This window comes from Lycium ferocissimum, chromosome 9 (assembly GCF_029784015.1).
Source record: "Lycium ferocissimum isolate CSIRO_LF1 chromosome 9, AGI_CSIRO_Lferr_CH_V1, whole genome shotgun sequence".
Lineage (NCBI taxonomy): Eukaryota > Viridiplantae > Streptophyta > Magnoliopsida > Solanales > Solanaceae > Lycium > Lycium ferocissimum.
In genome coordinates, this window is record NC_081350.1 from 16,963,319 (window position 1) to 16,983,378 (window position 20,060).

The window sequence follows — 20,060 nt, forward strand, 5'->3', positions numbered from 1 at the left end:
CCAAAAGCAATAGTGATTGAACAAGAAGAGATAAAGAAAGAAGAAGAAAATAAACAAGTATCTACTTGAAAATGGGGTTTTATGACTCCGAGGCAATCAACAAAATAGAGAAAAAGAGAGGAGCGTCTCTCTTTAATTGACACTTTCATCATTACTATGTGTCTAATCATGTCTTAAGAGATAGCAAATGGAGCACTAAGTCCTTTGGAGGTCCCAACTCCCCTTTCATTAACACTTTATTACTGCAAGTTTGGGAAGAGCCATTTGCCTTTGTGATCACCTAAAACTCGAGAGGTTAATTTAGTAAGTAGACGCAGTATGTGAGGAGTGTTAGGTGGTTATTAAAAACATATATTGTCCTTGATCACCTAAATATGGTTGTACAAATAATATTATCACTATTTTGCTACGTTTTATTTCATCGTCTTCGTTTTAAAATGATTATTATAGTAATTACCTTTCAAATAAGGTGCTGAGGAGCGGTATAAAGTTAATATATACATTCCTCCACAAAAAAATTACAATTCTGGCTGTTGCATCAAAGCTCCTCAATTCTTGTTATTATAATTAAATTAATATACTTTTATTACTTAGAGGCTACTTGCAACTGTGTAAACTCTTTTTGACAATCGTATATTCATGTGTTTTTTCTGTGCTCCAAAAATCTGAAAATAACATTAGGAATTTTTCATTTCCATTTTCCAACTTGACTACAATCCTCCTTTACGTTGTATACAATCAAAAAAATGGTTTTCCTGTAATATCAGGGTGAATGACATGAATCGACACCATTGTTACATCTTTATATGTCCTTTGTTTTTGTTTTTTTTTTTGGTTTTTCTGGTATTTCTAGTGACGTTTGAATTTATTTATTTTTTTAAAAAAACCTCCATAATCTGTCTGTCCCTGTACACATCACTGCTTGAATTGGTTTTTATAACTTTACCTTATATGATAGAAGTATCAATTTGATTCCTCCCCAAATAAGCATAAATAAGTTTTTATGCCACATATCAGTTTTAATAATTCATTTGGATAGATGTAACACCAATTAGTTTCTTCCAATTGTAGGGATGAGTGCTAACTGCTTATTATTTCGATTAATAGTGTGTGCGTGGTAAGACGCAGCTACAAATCTGCCACACCAGAAGCCCCTTGTGAAGAAAAAAAAAAAAAAAAAACGTCTTTCACATTTCATAATAACTTCATTTTGAATGCTTAAATCGTAACCTTTATAGCAGTACCGGAAGCTACAGAGTAGGATCTTTAAATTCACATCACAGGTGGAGTGACGATTAGTTTTGGCACGTTAAGTGATATCATTATCACTGAACTAAAAATACCTACACTGTATTTCCAGGTAAACGAGCACTTGAACATTGAATAAACCAATGCGCTTACGTTCTCAAGCCTATCACAAATCAGTAACTAGATGAACAAACTTGTGTTTTATTCATTTAAATTCAGCACAAAAATTTTGGACCTGAAATTGGTGTTTGTGAGGTCAATGCAGAATAAAGCGGAAAAATATTCATACCACCTGTCCGACATTGTACCTTGTCTTGCATCTTGCATCTTGCAGCTTTGCTAAATAGCACTCTCGTGTTCTTTTCCACCCAAATTTCTCGATCTCCGAATGCCATCTGGTACTGAAGCTGAAGCTGAAAATACACCCCCACTAACCCCCCAACCCCATAAACCCAATAGAAAGGAACCTTCGGGTATGATACATGTCAAATAGTATAACATGAAGCTAATGGAAAAGCTTGAAACTTCATGGTTCAAACTAGCTGAAAGTACCATCTGTTTCATAGACATAAGGAAGGCCTCTTGGTTATTTTAAGTTCAGTTCTGCCAAAAAGTTCAGCAAATTCAACAAACTAGCCTCTTGACAGAACATGACCTAAACTACTGACTTCTTTGTCCCATATACTATTTTTTAAAGAGAATTACAGAGGAAAAAAAAAAAAAAGATATTTGTGAGCTAAATACACGAAAAAGCCTTATTGAAGCGAAAATGGCTACCATGTAGTAGTATGAAGATTGTTTTCGAGACATGATAGATAAAATAAAAGGAGCAGAAAAGCTATGGCTCCAATCACACAATACCTCTGACTCCAGGTTACAGAATTCCATCATCTCCGCAGCAAGTATATGATTATAAACAAAGGCAACGTTGATTTTTTATAAGAGCCATGATGGTGCCCCATTGGAACTTCAACACCAAAGGCAGGCTTCATCATCAAGTTCATGACATATAGATGTCTGAAATTCATGAAAATTTAGCAAATAAGCTGACATTATACACAGCTAACGACAAGGAGAGTGAGAACCTGAAAAACAACTAAATATATACCTGAAATGCTCTAATACTGGATTTGAGCTTTCAGGAACTTGAGCACCTATTAAAACTGATGCACGTAAACATCCAGGCTTTGCGCAAAGGAATTAAAGAACTAAATTCAGAAAAAAGTGCAATAAAACAATCAAACAATCAAACATTTGAATGTCACTTTTATGCTCTATTAGAAAAGGAATGAAAGAAACACTTTACACATTGCTTAATAATGAACAGTAGCTGGCTTAGTCAATGTCCTATTGTTCAAGACAAAGAAAAAAAGGACAACCAAGTTTTGATAGGCCATCTTTTAGCAACATCCAATGCCTTATACTTCATAGTCACCTCGAGATGGATAGAATACTGGTACACATGGCTCAAGTGAATTCAACATCACGAAGTAGACCTTGACTTCTTCGGCACTTCTCCTACATGCTATGATCCCTATTTTTTCCAAAAAAAAAAATGAGAAAGAATAAACTTACTAATCCACGGCCTGTAAATGGAAACAAGCACCAGCTTATGAGGCAACTTAAAAGCAGTGTTACTCGGACTCTTCACTTTCGGTGCCGCACCCGTGTCGACACGACATGGGTGTGGGTGTGGGTGTGGGTGTGGGATCCATACCCGATCTGGTAAACCGATTTTGGATACTTTGACCAAAATCGACGTAGAAATTCTGGACAGATTCAATGATTTCTTTAATCAAAACTAAAGCTAAGGTGAAGTTGAAGAAAATGGAATACCTTGTATATAAAAAAATTTATGTCACTCTGTTTCCTTTTATCTCCTTTGGGGATTCTCCTCTTGATCAATATTTTTTCCTCAAGTTTTCCACATAATATTCCGTAACTTAGGTTTTATAACTCTATTTTTAGATGTTTGAATTTTTTTTAGCCGAATCCCCGCACCCATATCCATAACTGGATCCGTATCCCCGAATCTTAAAATTTAGATCATGAAGGATCCAACATCTAGATCCGCACCCGTATCAGACACTCGCACCCGAGTCCGAGTAACTTAGCTTAAAAGAAAGAATATCAATTTAATTGGAGAAGATTCTCCTACCAGTTCACCTAGAAGACATCCTGCTCAAGAAATGCAGCTTGCTGCTTGAAGCACCAGCTTTCCCACTTTGTGCATGACCTACATTTCCAACTTCAATTGAATCTTCATGTTTTGGGAAGCTTCTCTTGAAGGCATCAGCCAACGATGTAGAAGGAACAGACGCATCGCTTGTTATCTATAACAAATTAGAAATATAGAGCAATCGTTTGCAACATGCATATACAACAAACAAGACTACTAACTGAAACATGAAGAATGTTTTTATGGTAACATGTTTTTAGTTTGATGTAACTAAAATGGGATAGATAAAATCAACAAGAGTCTCCAGCCTACATTCAACTTACATTTTTTCCAGTACGATTGTCAGGTTTCAGATTGGTTGCTGATGCATCACCACGTACAAAATTACCTGATATCTTCTGTTTTGTAGCTTCAGCTAATGAAGATATAAAACAGTTACATATCAGTAAACTCCCAAATAAAATATATAATTTGATATTTACTCCTTCTCTACATGCAGATATTAAAGGGAATCGATGATTGCCAAGACTTATAACAAGGTCAAGGTCAGCTAAATGGAGAAAAACTAGTCATACTTGAGGAAAGTTCATATAAGTTTTAATATTCAAAGAGCAAGATCCCAAGGATAAATCTGATGAAATTGAGTCATCCGGGAAGGTCTAAAGTCAAACTTCCCTGCAGATCGTAAAACCACTACTTGTTTTACACACACATCTCTATAAGTTCTGTCTATACTGCAGCTCCGAAAATTGACAGAATTCCAATACTACAAATTGCTAATGCTGTGAAATGGCTATCCTATTTGGAGATCGGAATAAGCAGATAAAAGAGCTAATATACAACTGGAAGACAAGTTACCTTGCTTATGTAAAACCTTTGGCAATGCTCCAGTACCCGTCGTTACAGAAAGTGGATGAAGACTCTGCAATATTCAGTGACAGAGAAAAGAATATCAAAATGGGTTGAATAAACCGAACTTATTTTTTATAAATATGATATACAACACCAAATGTCTTCATACAGATAAAATATTTAAAGCCAAGGAAAACAATACTTTTGCTGAAATATGAAGTGATGAAAGTACTAACCGGTAGTTCTAGCTGCGACTTTGACCTCTGTGTCTGCTGATATTTCAAGATGGTCCAATCAAACACATAATCCATTTTATACCCTGATGGGATAGAAAACAGTAGTCACACAATACAAGATTCAGAAAAGAAAAAAAAATGCTTAAAAATAACTGCCAAATCCTGCAAGAATGCATGAATACTGGAACTCTGCCCAAGAAAGATCAAGCCTATTTGCAAGAAACTTATAAAAGTAACAACAACACAATTGAAGATGTAATCTTTCCTAATAGAGAATCCAATTAGCTAGAGACTTTAGGTTTACCCTCTATAGTAGTATAGTTATGGACATAAAATAATTGTGGCTTTTGACACTCCTAATCTTACATGTTCATGATTACAATAATATGTTTTTCAGACTTCTTTGTTTTTTGTTCTCAGTGAGACCCAAAAAGATCCTATCCATGAGTCAGAGTACAGTAAGAAATGCAGCGACAACATAAAGTTCAGTTTTCTTGTGCTAGAATCTGAATTTAAAATCCATACCTTCACGTGTAAATAAGTCACGAAACAAGCGTTTCAGGAATCCATAATCAGGGCGCTGGTCAAATGTTAAAGAGTGACAATAATGCAAGTATGAAGCAAACTCCACCGGAAGAGATTTGCATAAAACCTATAGAGAGAGAATTGAATGTCAGTTGACTATCCATTAAACTCAATGAAATGAAACCACCGTGAATGTCTTAACCTAATAATGTTTTAAATATAGCACCCAGCTTTATATATTATATATATACATCAATTAAAAAACAGAGGAATATAGCCATCCAACTTTATAAAACAGACCTCAATTGGTGTTGATACTTTTTTCTCACGGATCTTGTCATATTTTTGCTTCTTTGTATCAGCTTTTAGACCCTGCCACGGAAGGCTGCATGAGAAAGTCAACCAATTAATTCTGTCAATAAGAGAAAAGAACAAAAAACAAACCAAAGAAAAATCTACAACAGCAAATGAGAAATAGCGTAGAAGAAAAGTGGCCACACCTGCCTCTCAAGAAATATAAAAGAACGTAGCCAAGAGATTCCAGATCATCCCTCCGGCTTTGCTCTAGATTTGAAAAAAGGATATTTTAGTGCACCATCCAATCTCAGAGATAAGATACCAACAAGTAACAGAATTTTACCTATTCCCAAATGTGTATTGCAACTGGCATACCTTGCTGTCCCTGTCAGGTTCTTGTTCTCCCTGTAACAGTATAGAAGGCAGAAAGAAATAACTCAGCACCAAGAAGTGGCAAGAACATAAGACATTTGAATTGGGGGAGAAACAGAAAACCAGCAAAAGGCATTTCTTTCTTAGGTGATGAAGACTAGTGGGATTTTTCTATAAATAAATAGGATATGCCTTTTCATTTTTGAAAACTTTCAAGCAATACACAGATTTTCAATCATCAACACCTTAATGATAGCAAAGGACCAAGTATCATATAAACAACAATGATAACAATCAATAAATTTTAAGTGTAGCGATCGAATTTTCACTTAAAATGAAGTTTTGTTACTGAAAAGGCAGGGCAAAAGGCAATATACTGAACATCAAGCTTCATATGCTTCCAGAGGAAAGTTGCATAAAACCAAATATACGCACACCTGTAAGGAATATGACGGTTTGTGACAGGGTCACGATATCGTTTTGCAAGTCCAAAATCAATAACATAGACCTGTTTTGTCAATAGGGACAACAAGAATAAAAGGCAAAGGTAAAACAGAATCACAGGAAAAATAATAATTGATTAAATGACTATGTGGCTTGGTCCTCGGGGACTTCTTGCTTATCGAAATAAAATGACTGAAGCTTATCTGAAAATATCATTACCTGATTTGCCTTCCTGCCAAGACCCATGAGGAAGTTATCTGGTTTTATGTCTCTATGTAGAAATCCTTTTGAATGCAAATACTCTATTCTCGTAATCTGCTTTTGTCAAAGAAACGAATCCCCAGTACCGTTATGAGCATAATTCCATGATAGATGTCACGAGATAGAGGCAGCAATATTAAAGGCATTCATAACACACATGCTTGATAACACATAGTTTCTGCAACATACTCTATCTAGAGACAACAGAGTACATGTCAAACTTGCATACGCCACATACTTAGACAACTAAATAAAGCCACAGGTAAAATAAAGGCCAGAGTAAGACTATTACACAAAACATGCATTACTCAAAAGAAACAGGAGTATGTAATATTTTGATTACCATCTGATCAGCCAACATTAGGACAGTTTTCAGCGAAAATTTCCTCCCACAGTGTACAACAAGGTCTTCAAGACTGGGACCAAGCAGGTCAATAATGAGGACACTGTCATTCCCATCAACCCCACGCCATTTTATATTAGGAATACCACCTGAAATCAAAACCAACAAGTAATAGTGAATACTCCTGCGTTTCAATTCATGTGGCAACATTTGAATAGGCACGGAATTTAAAAAAGAAAGTAAGACTTTTGAAAACTTGTGGTCATAACTCATAAACATGCCATAACATTTGTGTTGCTATAAGACTTTTGAAACTTGTGATCTTAAACATTCCACATCAATTGTGTGCTATAAAAGCTTCACAATAGGGGTTAAACGGGAAATAAAGTTAAATTATTTCCCAATTTAGAAAGTTGTCTTTCTTTTTGGAATGGACTAAAAAGGAAATGTTGTCAAATAAAGTGGAACGGTGACCAAGGAAGACATACTTCCTCCCTGAAGTATAGTGTACAGCTTTGCCTCATAAAGCAACTGAGGGTGTCTTGTCTGCCTATTTTCCTGCAATCACAAAGAGCACAGTCAAATGACTGATTCAGCCTGTCTAGCAACCGCAACTGAGATTGTTCTTTTTAATAACCAACCACATTCTAACTCAAACATTGCTTAAAACTAGATATCCACACATCCTTCACCCATGTCATGGATATTTCGGCATTTTTTCAGTAATATTTTTTCTTTATAACCATGATGTCAAGGCCAGTTTGCGCGCAACTTGATGCATTTTATCAGTAATATTGTAAGTATTTGTTTGAAAAATTCATAACTAAGCAAGATTATTTGTTTGGACTAACCAGGAAATACATCATGCTATAGAAATGAAAAATGTAGGAGATATATTGGATCAAATTAATATACAAACTACATTGGGTTGATCAGTATCACGTGTTTTCAGATGGAGGAGCCAGCAGATCAACAAAAATCTTAGGAAGATTATGTAACAAATTCACGTTCTTACATATTGATGACAAAAGGAGTAGTTAATTATGTACTAAATCTACACAAAAGAGGTGACTCGACTACCAACTCAAAGCAGCAATAGGCAAATGAGCATACCAAATTGCATCTCAGAAAGAAACTTCATGATATTGGAACATGGGACCGAATTTGAACTAGAGGAGTATAGCAGATCCCTTCAAACAGCTAAGTACACAAACAAGGATGATGATGAAAGATTTGCTCAAGAGGAGAATGCTTTATGGAAGCAAATGTTTCATATAGATAAAAGAACATGATGATATATTTCTCATGCGTAGAAAAGGAAGGAAGACGTATTATTCGAAATGGAGGAAGTTAATTATTTCCACTCTCAGTGGGGGATGGTGAATCCAAAGGATGCCCATCTTCTAGATGGCACTACTAGGGAAATGGTTATGAATATTTCCAAAAGAGGAGAGCACTTGATCGAGGATGATAATAGTACCAAATATGGATTACTAGATAATGGATGACTGGCAGAGGGGGAATTTCTCATTGAGTGAGCAAGTGAAATGAATTATAAAGGGAATGGAAAGGTTCTCGAGATGAATAGGATGAAATGAGGGTAATGATACGAAAGTACATCTCTCAAAAGATCTATGGTGCAAGAGAAAACCATAGGAGAATGCTACTGGCGGCCGCATGTAAACGGTTTGGCAATTGTTCGGTGAATGTCATAGAAGTTATCAAACGATTACTTGAATTTTGATGATCGATGGGCCATGTGAAATAAGTGTTAGGAGGACATCTAAGGTTGGGAATGCAACGAGGTTGAGAAATTTCTTATGCATGATTATATAGTAACTCTGCCCGTACGAGCTTGTCCACATTGCCAATGACAAACCCAGATAAACGAGGAGGATTGCGGTAGGCCGGCAGCTAGCATAAAACTAGTCAATTCATTATAAATTATATCAGGACGTGCTCACCCTAGGCACGTGTTTCATCGGCACACATATGTCGTAAAAAATAAGCCAAGGGTTCCACCACATTGCCGCCTGGATGTGACGGAGTATGAGCTAGAGTTCCGACAACACAAATGAGTATGGATAAAGAAGCTAGTCTCGCCACATCAGCGCCTGAATGTGGTGCAAAATAAGAAAGGAACTCACGTCATGGACGAGTTTCTAGAACCCCTTTCACACTCATGTCAAGTCTAGGTATTGCAGAAAAAAAAACAACAAAATCAGATCCAACTTATCGTAATCGATCAGTTAGCATATTGGTTAACCCTTTTCTGAAACATGGAATAAAATAATTAGCTTACCAAATTATCTATCAGGCCGTGAAAAAGATTCAACAAAAGACAGACATAAGTGGTAAAGAAGCTAGTTCCGCCACATCAGCAGCCCGATGTGGTGAAAAATAGAAAGGGTTCCCGTATTATGGACAAATGAGGGCAAAGAGGCTAGTCCAATAGAGTCTACTTCGCCCAGGTAGCTGGAACATAGGCTCTTTGACAGAAAAGTCGATGGAATCAGTAGAGACCTTAAAAAAGAGGAGAGATAATATTGCAGTAGGGGAGGTAAGACACAAGATTAACCTAAGTAGCAGAGACGAAATGTTTTACAATTTAATCATATTGGTTGGAGTTGGCACAACAGGGGCGTAAGAGGGAAGGAGCATAATTTTGGGAACAACAACGCAGTTTGTGAAATGGGGATATCATTTTAATAGTGGACAACTTAAGAAAGAGCATAAGAGTTTTTCTAAAATTGGTGTTCTTTAAGCCACACGCTTATTTTGTATAAACATTTTTGACATCAGCAATTAGGTGCTTTTAATGACGATCAAAATTTTACACTAATAATGAACCAAAACATCTAAAGTCTGAATCTTGGGATACAGAACACTTCTTTTTTCCTTTAGCACATATCAAAAACTTCTGGTTATGGACAGACATTCATCATTTTGAATCTTTAACCTAAATGTCCCTAGTCCCCATTAATATCTACCCAAAAACAACACATCAAGCTTATCAAACTGATATGCATATATTTATAATGCTCAAAGCTGTACTAAATGATTAACATAGCTAGATATATAAAGCTGCCTAACAACAACTTATTAGACCAAGATATATCTATAAGCAAGATGGGAAAATTATAATGTTCAATGATGTACTAAATGATTAACATAGGTATATAAAGCTGCCTAACAACAACAACAACTTATTAAGGAGAGACTAAATCTAGGCAAGAAAGCTTACAATTTTAACAGCAACAATCTCAAAAGTTTCAATGTGGGTAGCTGAAAGATTAGCAGAAACACATAAAAAAACAATCAGATTCTATCAAATATAACAAACCCAAATATCAAAAACAGAAAAGAAATGAGAAAACAAAAAAAAAAAAAACAGACCAAGATATATAACCCCAAAAGAACCGCTTCCAATCTTTCTACCTAACTTATACTTCTCTCCAATTATTCTCTCCATAAATATAACCCTCAAAGTCAGTTCTTGATTCAATCAAGAAAAGAAGAAACAAAGGATTTTTGTGAATTTTCAGCTATATATATCTTCAGGTATAGCAAAGTGAAAACCAACAAGGGTTGAAGAACTGTTTTGGAGAGAAGAATTAAGAAAGACGAGAATAGTATTACTCCTAACTCTTGACTTTTGCTTCCCTAGGGACGGGATTTTCTCCACATAATAACCATTATGGTCATTTTGTGAGTTTTGTGCAATTGGTCCCTTCAATTTTAAGAGTCATCTTGTTTCCACCCTTTAAATATAACACTCGCCATAAATAGTCTTTTTTGAGTCGAGAGCCTTTCGGAAAAAATCGCTCTATCTCTCTCTTTATGAGATTATACGGAGTATGTTGTTATTATTGTTGTTACTCACCATAAATAATCCTTTAAGTTTCTATTTCTGGTGCAATCTTGATCTGGAGCCAACAGGGGCAAACTAAATATTTAAAATTAGATGGAATAACTTTATACATTGGTGAGTCTAGTGACTGCTCTAGAATTAAAATAGAGGTAAAACATAGAGTTTTTAGCTAAAATCATCCCGGAATTATGATCCAAATCTAAAGTACATCCTTGTGTTACCTCGGTGAGCAAAAACCATCTGAGGTAACAAGGATGGGACTTGCAACTTTTTGGATAGTACATAAATGTTTGTTGTTTACTGAAGTAACACAAAGATGTATTCTAGGTTTGCGTTATAGTGCAGGTATAAAAACTCTAAAACATAACAAATTTATTTTTTAGTTTTTCAAAATCTTGAAATACTTTCACAAATTTGAAAAATAATATATTTGCAGGATGTAGACAAATGCAACGAAAAAACTTGGTTGACCAATTGGTTGGAATAAAATGTTAATAGCTAGAAAGGGAGATGAAGACGCAAGGTTAGAGGAGGAATATTCGAGGAGAAAGATAAAAGATATGTACTATGACGCTAAAAATATTTGAATGAGCAAGAACTTGTTAGTGCTCAGTAGTATATGATATATAATCAAAAGGTTAAATATCAACACCATAAGCAAAAGAATGACATGTGCCTAACTTCAGTAACATCTTTTTTGCGCAGATTACCCTTTAAAAGCACTAGTCTTTAATTTTTGCCCCTTAAATTTGTTTTCTTTAAATTTTGTCCTTCGCTAAGCCTCTCAGCTTCGGGTTCGAATTCAATCAAAAAATTAAAAAAAAAAAAAAATCTCAAGCCATAAGTTGAGATTCACATGCAGAGTTTTGAATGCAAACTCTACCTGCAGGCAGAGTTTCAAATTTAAAACTCTCCTGAGGCCTAACTTTGCAATGCCTCGGTAATTTTGAATACGAACGCAACTTCTACCGCAGTGCAGTTTTGTTACAAACTCTGCCTTGCGATTTTTTTAATTTTTTTTTTTTTTTACTGAGCCAGGCTTCGAAACTCAAACCTGATGGAATTAAAGATCACCAATTTAATGAGAAAAAATTAAAGACCACCCAAAAGAAGGGCATTCCTGCGAATTGCCCCTTCAGTAAATCTTGGACTTAATTGGGACTTAATTGAGAAATAAAATCATAGATTATAATTGAGAATTAATTTGTTCACCTAATGAAACTAACAGAACTTGTCAAAGGTTCATTCAGACAAACTGGTAAAATCTCTTCTTAGGTTTATTGCAAGCCTTTTATACCTCAAACGAGTAATTAGACACTAATTTACTTGGCATAGCTTCCATTATTACCTATTTATGGAACATAACTAAACTTTTCAATAATTATATTTAGTAGCTAAAGTATAACATATTTACTCCACATAGCTACACTTTTTTACCACTCATCCGATAACTTTCCACACCCCTAAATTTAAGCCAACAAAAACGTCTCTCTCCTATCCCACTAACTTCACGCCATTATTCACAATATCCCTAAATTTTCTCCAATTTCAAATCGGGTTATCTCTAATTAACTAAATTAATTTCACTCATGATTCAAAGCTAATTCCCAAAAAAGGTAAGATTCTATCTTTTTTTAATTTTCACCGTGTATTTAACCTATATTTTCGAGTTTTTTTTTTCGTTTGAATCAAGAATGCAACTCTAAATAATTAATTATCGTTGTTTGTTCTTGTTTTTTTGCTTAGATTCAAATGAAATGGCTTAAGAAAGCTTCTACTCCTATTGGGAACCCGAATTTGATATTCCTAATTTTCTTTGGGAATTTCTCAAAATCATAGATCGTTAAAAAAGAATTAACGATCCTAGGCGTTATTATGTTGATTCAAGAGTAAACAACAACAAAAGTGAAAAAAAGGTTTCTAAATGGAGAAACAAAAGAAGAGAAAGGTTGTCACAATGTTCAATGTTAAAAGGGGAAAAAAATTGCTAAAGCCAAACTGGTGGATGAGGATGATGATGCTATATTTATCTTATTTTCTTATTTAGTTCATTTTTTTTTTTATTGCAAGCTATTTTTTATGTGCATTTTAAGTATATTTTCTCCTTATTTTTTTTCACATGTTTCTTTGAAAGTCGTGTTTATTGTTCTTCACCATACTTTTTAAGATTTTTAAGTATATTCGTGTGTATTTTGTTGACTGATCAAGTAAAATTTTTGATCATTTTTTTTCGTGGGATTGTGGTGTGTATGTGGCGCCTTTGCCGAATACTTGAGCCAATGAAGTCATCCCAACCGTTGTAAAATTGGCACCGTATGAGATAGCCTTTTATGCGACTATGCATGGGATAAGTCAAACAACAATGCATCAAGTGATAACGAGCAACCTAAAAAAATCAAAGAATTAATTAAATAAAATGACATTAAAATTTTTGTGTTTTTGATTTTCATGTTGAAGAATAGCGTATGTGCGGTCGTTTTTTAATTTTGGACATAAGTAGTTTTTTAGATGATTAATGTTGAACACCACCTTATGGTTTTTATATTGTTTTTTTTCAAGTATGTATTTTTCAATGTCATTCCATTTTTTCATTTTGAAATGTCTTCATTTAACAAAGGATATCTGGAAATACGATGAATATACATAAAATATATCTCGAGTGATATATTTCGAAGTCCATAATAATTAATATTTTTCATCTCTTTTGAATATGAAAAATATATTTGTTTTGATAATGTGATTTTATACCAGTGCAAGAATGATGTATATACGAAAAACAAATATTAAAAATTCTAGTTTAAATTTCGCTATGCCCAGGCGGATTGCAAAAAAATTCATGTTGCCTTATGAGCGGTATTTGTATCGAAAATCACTTAGAGATAAAAGTTTGTCCGTTAAAAGTATGTCCCCCACCGGCGCTTTCATTTTTTTGTGCGGATTGCCTTATGGGCAATTGGCATAAGTATGTCCGCATAACTTTGATATTTTTGCCACAAAGTTATGTCAGTCCAGATTGCATAAAAGTTTGCCATTAAAAGTATGTTTCACCCCGGTGAAGGAATTATCAAAGTTATGAGGCATACTTACGATAAGTTCCCTTTAAGGCATGCTCGTAATTCCTTAACTAATCAAAATTTTTTGGTTAAAAATATGAATGTAAATTCAAATTTTTTTGAATTTGTGTAGTCATGTTGAATGAGATATGGGATCGATATGGAATGGGATGATATTTGCGTGAATCGTGAACAATAAACCGATTTTAATTTAAATTGGAATGTATTTTGTTTCCATAAATATAGCAATTTCGATTAGCCCGCGTACATATTTCCGCTATATTTGCACTATATTTTAGTATACCGCATTTACGCTAAATATAGAGACATCTACGAATTGTAAATATATAACATGTAGTTATAGGTTGTGAGAATGAGCTAAAAGTAGTCACATATGAAAATTTTACTTATAAATATTGGGTGCTGATCAACTGGACAACGAAAAACAGCCCAATAAGGGTTGTAAAGATGAGGTTAGTTCGCGGAAGAAAATAACTGATTTTAAAAAAAATCAAAAGAAAATTAAATAAAATGACAAAAATTAATAAGAAAAAGAATGTGCGGATTGCTAAGTAGTAAATTAGGAACTAGAATTTTTTTTTTTAGTTGTAAAATTCATATTATGTTGAATCTCTTTTGGACTGGACTAAACTAAGTGAACGAAGATAATAATTAATATTTATTCTTTTGAATTGATTTTGTTTTGATAATGTGATTTTGTGCAAGAATGATGTAGTAAAAAATTCTATTTCAGATTGCAAAAAAATTCATGTTCAGATTGTATCGAAAATCACTTAGAGAATATCATTTCATTTTTTTGTGCGGATTGCCCTTCAAAAGCACTAGTCTTTGAATTTTTGCCCTTCGCCTAATATCTCAAGGTTCTGGGTTCGAACCCTAGCTCAGTTAAAAAAAAAAAAAAAGGAAGGAATTTCACTGTCACGGCCCAAACCGGAGAGCCATGACGGGCACCTGGCCTTACTCGCCAAGTATCACTAGGCATACATCCGTAACGTAATTATAAGCATAGGTGGGCCAATAGGGCTGCCATGAGATAACCTGCTGACTCACAGAAGTAATAGACTAAAATGAAACAAGTCCGAAAGGACATAACTACATAAATAAGCTGGACATACTGTACGAGCTGACAAGGTCGTACAACATCTGACTGTACATAACTGTTTACAAGCCTCTACTAGAATACATGACATAAAGTGGTCAAGACAGGGCCCCACCGTATCCATGCATATGCATATGTAACCATGCTGACTCACAATGCAGCTCCGGAATAAGTGGAGTGCAACGACACTGTTTGCTGAACCGACATCCTACTGGGAGAGCCATCATCCTGTAAATCAAGACCTGCGGGCATGAAACGTAAGACAAGGACCTCAATCTGTGGCAAAGTACTGTATATGTAAGTCATGAGAGTAATAAGAAAGGGACATAAGAGAACATAAGATGTAATGAATGCAAACCGTATGTCTGACCTGCCTCTATGAACCAATGATGTACATAAATGTTGTGCATGCATGCATGAGGTCATACTTTATATATATATATATATATATATATATATATATATATATATAATCCCATCATCATCGTTGTCGTAATCATCATATGACTAGCTGATCAGGTGGTAGTGCGTACATAACGCCGTCACCTTCCCCACACCCCATATATATATATATATATATATATATACACACGCATATATAGCGCCTGAGGTGTCACAACTCTGTATATGCATATGTGTATATATATAAATGCAATGCAATGCAAAACATGATAAGAGTACGAGTAGCTCTAGAGACCATACTGGATCTAAAGAAAGACTTCCTGAAGATATCATTATGGAATATGAATCAAATGGAACATCCCTAACTTTAAGAGTGGAATCATTATGGATTAATGTTACGTGTATGTCTTGTCCATAAGAATCATGCCAAAAAGAAAGAAAGGGACAGCCTTAACATACCTCAAGTCGTCCAAGCCATCCAACAATGAGTTATTACAACTAGCGCGCCAATCCTATAACAAAGGAATGCATGCATAACTTAGATGACACTAGTATATCAAATGATAACTTGATTCTCATGAAGAAACAGGCAACATCTCTCCTTATCCCTAGTCACGATAACATATGCATCAGCCAACAATAATCGCAACAAGTTTACATAAGCGAGCTTAAACTTACTTCAACAAGTATTCCCATGTTATACAACAAATAGCCCAAAATATACTTCATAAATGATTATTTATATACTCTTCCTTTTCATGTCTATGTAGTAGAATCATAACAACACAACTAGCATCTCATATGAGCCTCTTATACTTCAACAATCATACAAGGATATTCATCAATCAACTCTCAAATGTACTAACATCAAGAATGATATACAATTCCCTTCTTCTCACTCATGAATTATAAACTCAACAAGATCTTAACACATCAAATACTATCCAAATTCATGGAAATCATCCTAATAACACAACAACATGATCAAGATCAGCCCACAATTCAACTTATAGCCAAGAACAAGTTTAAGCTTTCCCTTTACAATTTCCTCATCTAACAAGCAGTAGAAAGGCTAAATAATTCCATAATCATGAAAACAAAGTAGTAGCTTACCTCCAAAGCGCAATAACTCAATTTTCATATCTCCGTATTCAAATTTCCCTCGCAACTGTTCCTCGAAAAAAATAGTTGCTTTTACCAGAACTATTTGATTCGACATAGCCATGCCTTCGAAGCTATCCAACACAGAAGTTTCTTCGCCCTTAAATTCTTCCCAAGGTCAGCACAAGAAGCAACAGTAGGATTCAATATAAAACCCCAAGCTTGGATCACTTGATTTGCACTTTTAATCTTTGATTTCTCTTGGAGATTGGTTAGATATGTTTAGGAGAGAGTTCTAGAGCTTTCATGGACTTAGGATTATGTTGGAATGAAGGGGCTGCACTGCCATAAAAATACGGCCAGGTATACTGGTCATATAATAAATACGATTCGTATCATTAATCGTATAATTTTATACGGACCCTAACTTTCACCGCATGTCTTGGATTTGCAATATGTCAGTTGCACTGGAAAGAAGACTGTCTGAACTTGAATTCACATAGGTTATGCATTCCGTAACTTCTCATAAGCTAAGAGATATACCTCCCTAAAGTTGGACCAAAAATCCTATCTAGAATTTTGTCAAGTTTTCCCAAAATTTTGACAAACTTAATTTCTTCGATTCGCTTGATCTCGGAACTTTTAGATACTTGCTTAATGCTTGTTAAAGTCTTCCTTAACCTTATAAGAGTTTCATGGCCTCTCCAGCTTACATTAGTTTACCTTTGACACAACCGATGCAAAATTTGCGAGGTGTGACATCATATATATACAGTCCGTATTTTCCCAGCCCCAAAATCTACCTTCTCTGTTAAATTTCTGAATCCTTAACTATGGTCCATATCACAAAATACAGTCCGTATTCCCTAAGATACGGTCCGTATAATTCAATCTTAAAATGGAACTTCGATGAAACGTATTCTCTTCGATTCACTTATTTTTCAATCCTTCCATAACTTACTAAACATGAACTTAAACCCTCATAACCATAAGATAGGCATGTCTAATCTCATTTAACCTTGAAGGTAACTTCGGTGTCCCAGACTAGGAGTCTAGGACCATTAACATACGACAAATCTCAACGTACAAAGTTACGAGTTGTAACATTCACAAGACAGAGGTTTGGATTCACAAGGCAGAGTTTTGCATACAAAACTCTACCTCAGGCAGAATTTTGAATACAAAATTCTACCTTAAGGTAGAGTTCAAAACTCTATCTACAGGCAGAGTTTTGAATGCAAAACTTGCAGGCAGAGTTTTGAATGCAAAACTCTAGCTTGTGGTAGAGTTCAAAACTCTGCCTGAAGGTAGATTTTTGAATTCAAAATTCTACCTGAGACCTAACTTTGGTCCGAATAGGCCTAACTTTGCTGCAAAACTCTGTCTTGCGATTTTTTTTTTGACTGAGCCGAGGTTCGAACCCCAAACCTCATGGTATTAGGCGAAGGAAAAAATTGAAGACTACCAATTTGAGGGACAAAAATTAATGACCACCCGAAAATAAGGGTATTCCTGCGAATTGCCCATACTATTTCGAATAAAAAAAATAAAGGGCTAGCCTGCAGCTAGAGTTGGGTTGGGCTGCCATTTTAAAAACCCTCTATAAAAAGAATCAATCCTTCCTGGCACATTTAATTCTCCGACGCGTTAGAATTGAATTGGGCAGCCTATTAATTTTGAACAAAAGGAGTATGGGAAGCTATTTCAACTAGTATCACTATGCTACACTTGGATTTTCAACGCTTGTTGCAATAGCCTAATTAATTGTATATACTCAAGATGTTTTTCTTTGGCTTATTGATTTTAAAATTCCTATTATCCTTCTGATTTCTCATACAAATTTTTTTTATGCATAACCCTCGACATAATGGTGGGATAAATTTTCAATATATTCGTTCAAGTAATAATTTGGCAGATTTGTTTAGTAAGACATTATCGATATCAACTTTTAAGAAGCTCATCCACAATATTAGAATGTGTCTTCTCAATATATAAAATAATATTTGTATTAGAGGAGGAAAAATTCGCGTTGTCCTCTTTTTTTTCTTAATTAGAATTTGGTCCCTGTTAAATTTTTTTGGTAAAGATTCTTAATACGGTAATGCGTATTACAAGATGTATGCACTTTTTTTTTTTAATCTTTACTAGGCTTTTTCTCAATGATTTTTGAAAGGGGAGTATTATCAATGCATTTGATGGATATCCCTTCAATGAGTGGCTTACTTACACACACACTTAAAATTAATATTAGGCTAAACAATTGTAATGATGATGTTACACCCCGTATTTTCATGTTACAATGCGTCGTAAATGAATCAATATGAGCCGGAGAGGTTAATCACCTTTACAAAGTTAATTATGGGTTAAAACGAGTGTTAAGGAAGTCTTGTGAGCGTTTGGAGGTTAAATGAATCGAAGATGTTTAATCCCGTACTTTCGAGATAAAACTAGGAGTGCTTAATATGCTAATGAGGCTGTGTATTAAGGTGTTTGATGTGTTTAATATTCATATGTTAAGTTTTGAAGTCAAGCGAGTTGTAAAATAAAAGCCGGCAAAAGTTATTGCAAGTTACGTTCATAATTCTATTGAAATTTGGGTCAGATGTCACCGAGCTTTTCTTCCAATATACTTGGAGTTACGGGGTGATCCACCCAGTAAATTGAAGGTCTACGATTCTAGTTTTCAATGCATTTAACTGTTTGTCGTTACGGCATCGGAGTAGAGAGATATTCGCATTTTCACAAGACTATGGGATAGCCCTTTTGGGACCCACATGAGGCCGTGGAAATTTCTTTTTTAAAGGCTGAAGTGGTGCCCTATTCATTTCACTTCATATGCTCGACCAAATCAGACTCTAAGCTCTCCTGAAAACTCCCTAAAGGGTGTGATATCATCCCAAAGAAAATCCAAAGGTTAACAAGGCAAATCAAACACCGGGAATCCTATGGTGCTAGTGAGTTTCTTGTGCTTCTTGTTATGGTGGATTTGGGAGCTTCTCCAGCTTGGGCTGGAGGTTGTTTCAAGTAGTTTGAGGTAAGATTTAACTTCTACTTCATGTATTTAAGCTTGTAGGAGGCATGGCGGGCTCGTATGATTGAAAACCCATAAGATAAAAGTTGGAAATCGTAGTTTTGTTATCGTTGTTTGTTGAACTATTTTGAAGACCCAATTATGGTATTTTGTGGCTGGAAATTCATGGAATAAACTGAGTATGTTGTGGTTCCTGTTGTTAACAAGTTCTGAGAGAAAGAAGGGGTTTAAAGCTATAACTTGTTAATCATAAAACCAAGCTTGCCGCCCGTTGTGATTGTTGAATTGTTTAAAGAGCTTGTTGGGAATATTATTGTTGTGTGGGTTATTTTCTAATTGTCTTGAACTTGATGGAAGTTAAGAAAACAGGGGAGGTGCTGACCGATTTGTTATAGAATAAAGTGTATCCTTCAAATGGGATAGTTATAACACTCGCATTGTGACGGTAGTATCGTTTTCTTGGTTGTAGACTAAGGAGTTGCGGGTTAAGCTTAGCTCGTGTGATATGATATCAAGTGTCACAACTCAACAACGACCCTTCATTCAGAGCCAAGCTAAGGAACTCCAAGTATTGCAAGTCCTGTTCGTGAAAAGAGAATCTTTAGAGACCCTTGAAGTGCAACAAGCCAAGATATACAACCTTTGGATGATTGCTTGGATGGGTGAAGAAGAAAGAAGGAACAGTACAGAAGTACAGGCCATCAAACAGATTAACGAACCGTAAA

At 35.0% G+C, this 20,060-nt stretch overlaps 1 protein-coding gene across 5 annotated transcripts; it reads right to left on the reverse strand.

Annotated features, from left to right (window-relative positions):
* Positions 1-1,975: 1,975 nt before the first annotated feature.
* On the reverse strand, positions 1,976-10,480 carry LOC132029732 (casein kinase 1-like protein 3). 5 transcript variants are annotated; one of them, XR_009407901.1, is made up of 17 exons: positions 10,154-10,480; positions 10,002-10,042; positions 7,246-7,315; positions 6,758-6,906; positions 6,373-6,468; positions 6,147-6,217; positions 5,681-5,742; positions 5,541-5,604; positions 5,341-5,425; positions 5,041-5,167; positions 4,516-4,598; positions 4,286-4,349; positions 3,751-3,842; positions 3,407-3,484; positions 2,684-2,782; positions 2,357-2,402; positions 1,976-2,265 (listed from the first exon to the last, which is right to left on the reverse strand). XR_009407901.1 is itself a non-coding variant. In XM_059419075.1 (15 exons), the coding sequence occupies exons 1-14, from the start codon at positions 10,227-10,229 to the stop codon at positions 3,431-3,433; spliced, it is 1,134 nt and encodes a 377-aa protein (XP_059275058.1). In that variant the 5' UTR covers positions 10,230-10,480; the 3' UTR covers positions 2,502-2,782; positions 3,407-3,430. The 5 variants fall into 5 exon arrangements, 2 of the variants coding, with proteins under 2 accessions (XP_059275058.1, XP_059275057.1); XR_009407899.1 differs by having other exon boundaries at positions 3,407-3,581; positions 10,154-10,478; XR_009407900.1 differs by lacking the exon at positions 2,684-2,782 and having other exon boundaries at positions 3,407-3,581; positions 10,154-10,479.
* Between the last annotated feature and the right edge of the window lie 9,580 nt (positions 10,481-20,060).

Excerpts from the sequence above, each read along its gene's own strand:
- LOC132029732 (XM_059419074.1), bottom strand. The coding sequence starts at position 10,229 with ATGGAGAGAATAATTGGAGAGAAGTATAAGTTAGGTAGAAAGATTGGA. Across the intron at positions 7,316-10,001 it reads AGATTGTTGCTGTTAAAATT|GAAAATAGGCAGACAAGACA; the intron begins GTAAGCTTTCTT and ends TTGTGATTGCAG. Across the intron at positions 5,743-6,146 it reads AACCGTCATATTCCTTACAG|GGAGAACAAGAACCTGACAG; the intron begins GTGTGCGTATAT and ends ATACTGTTACAG.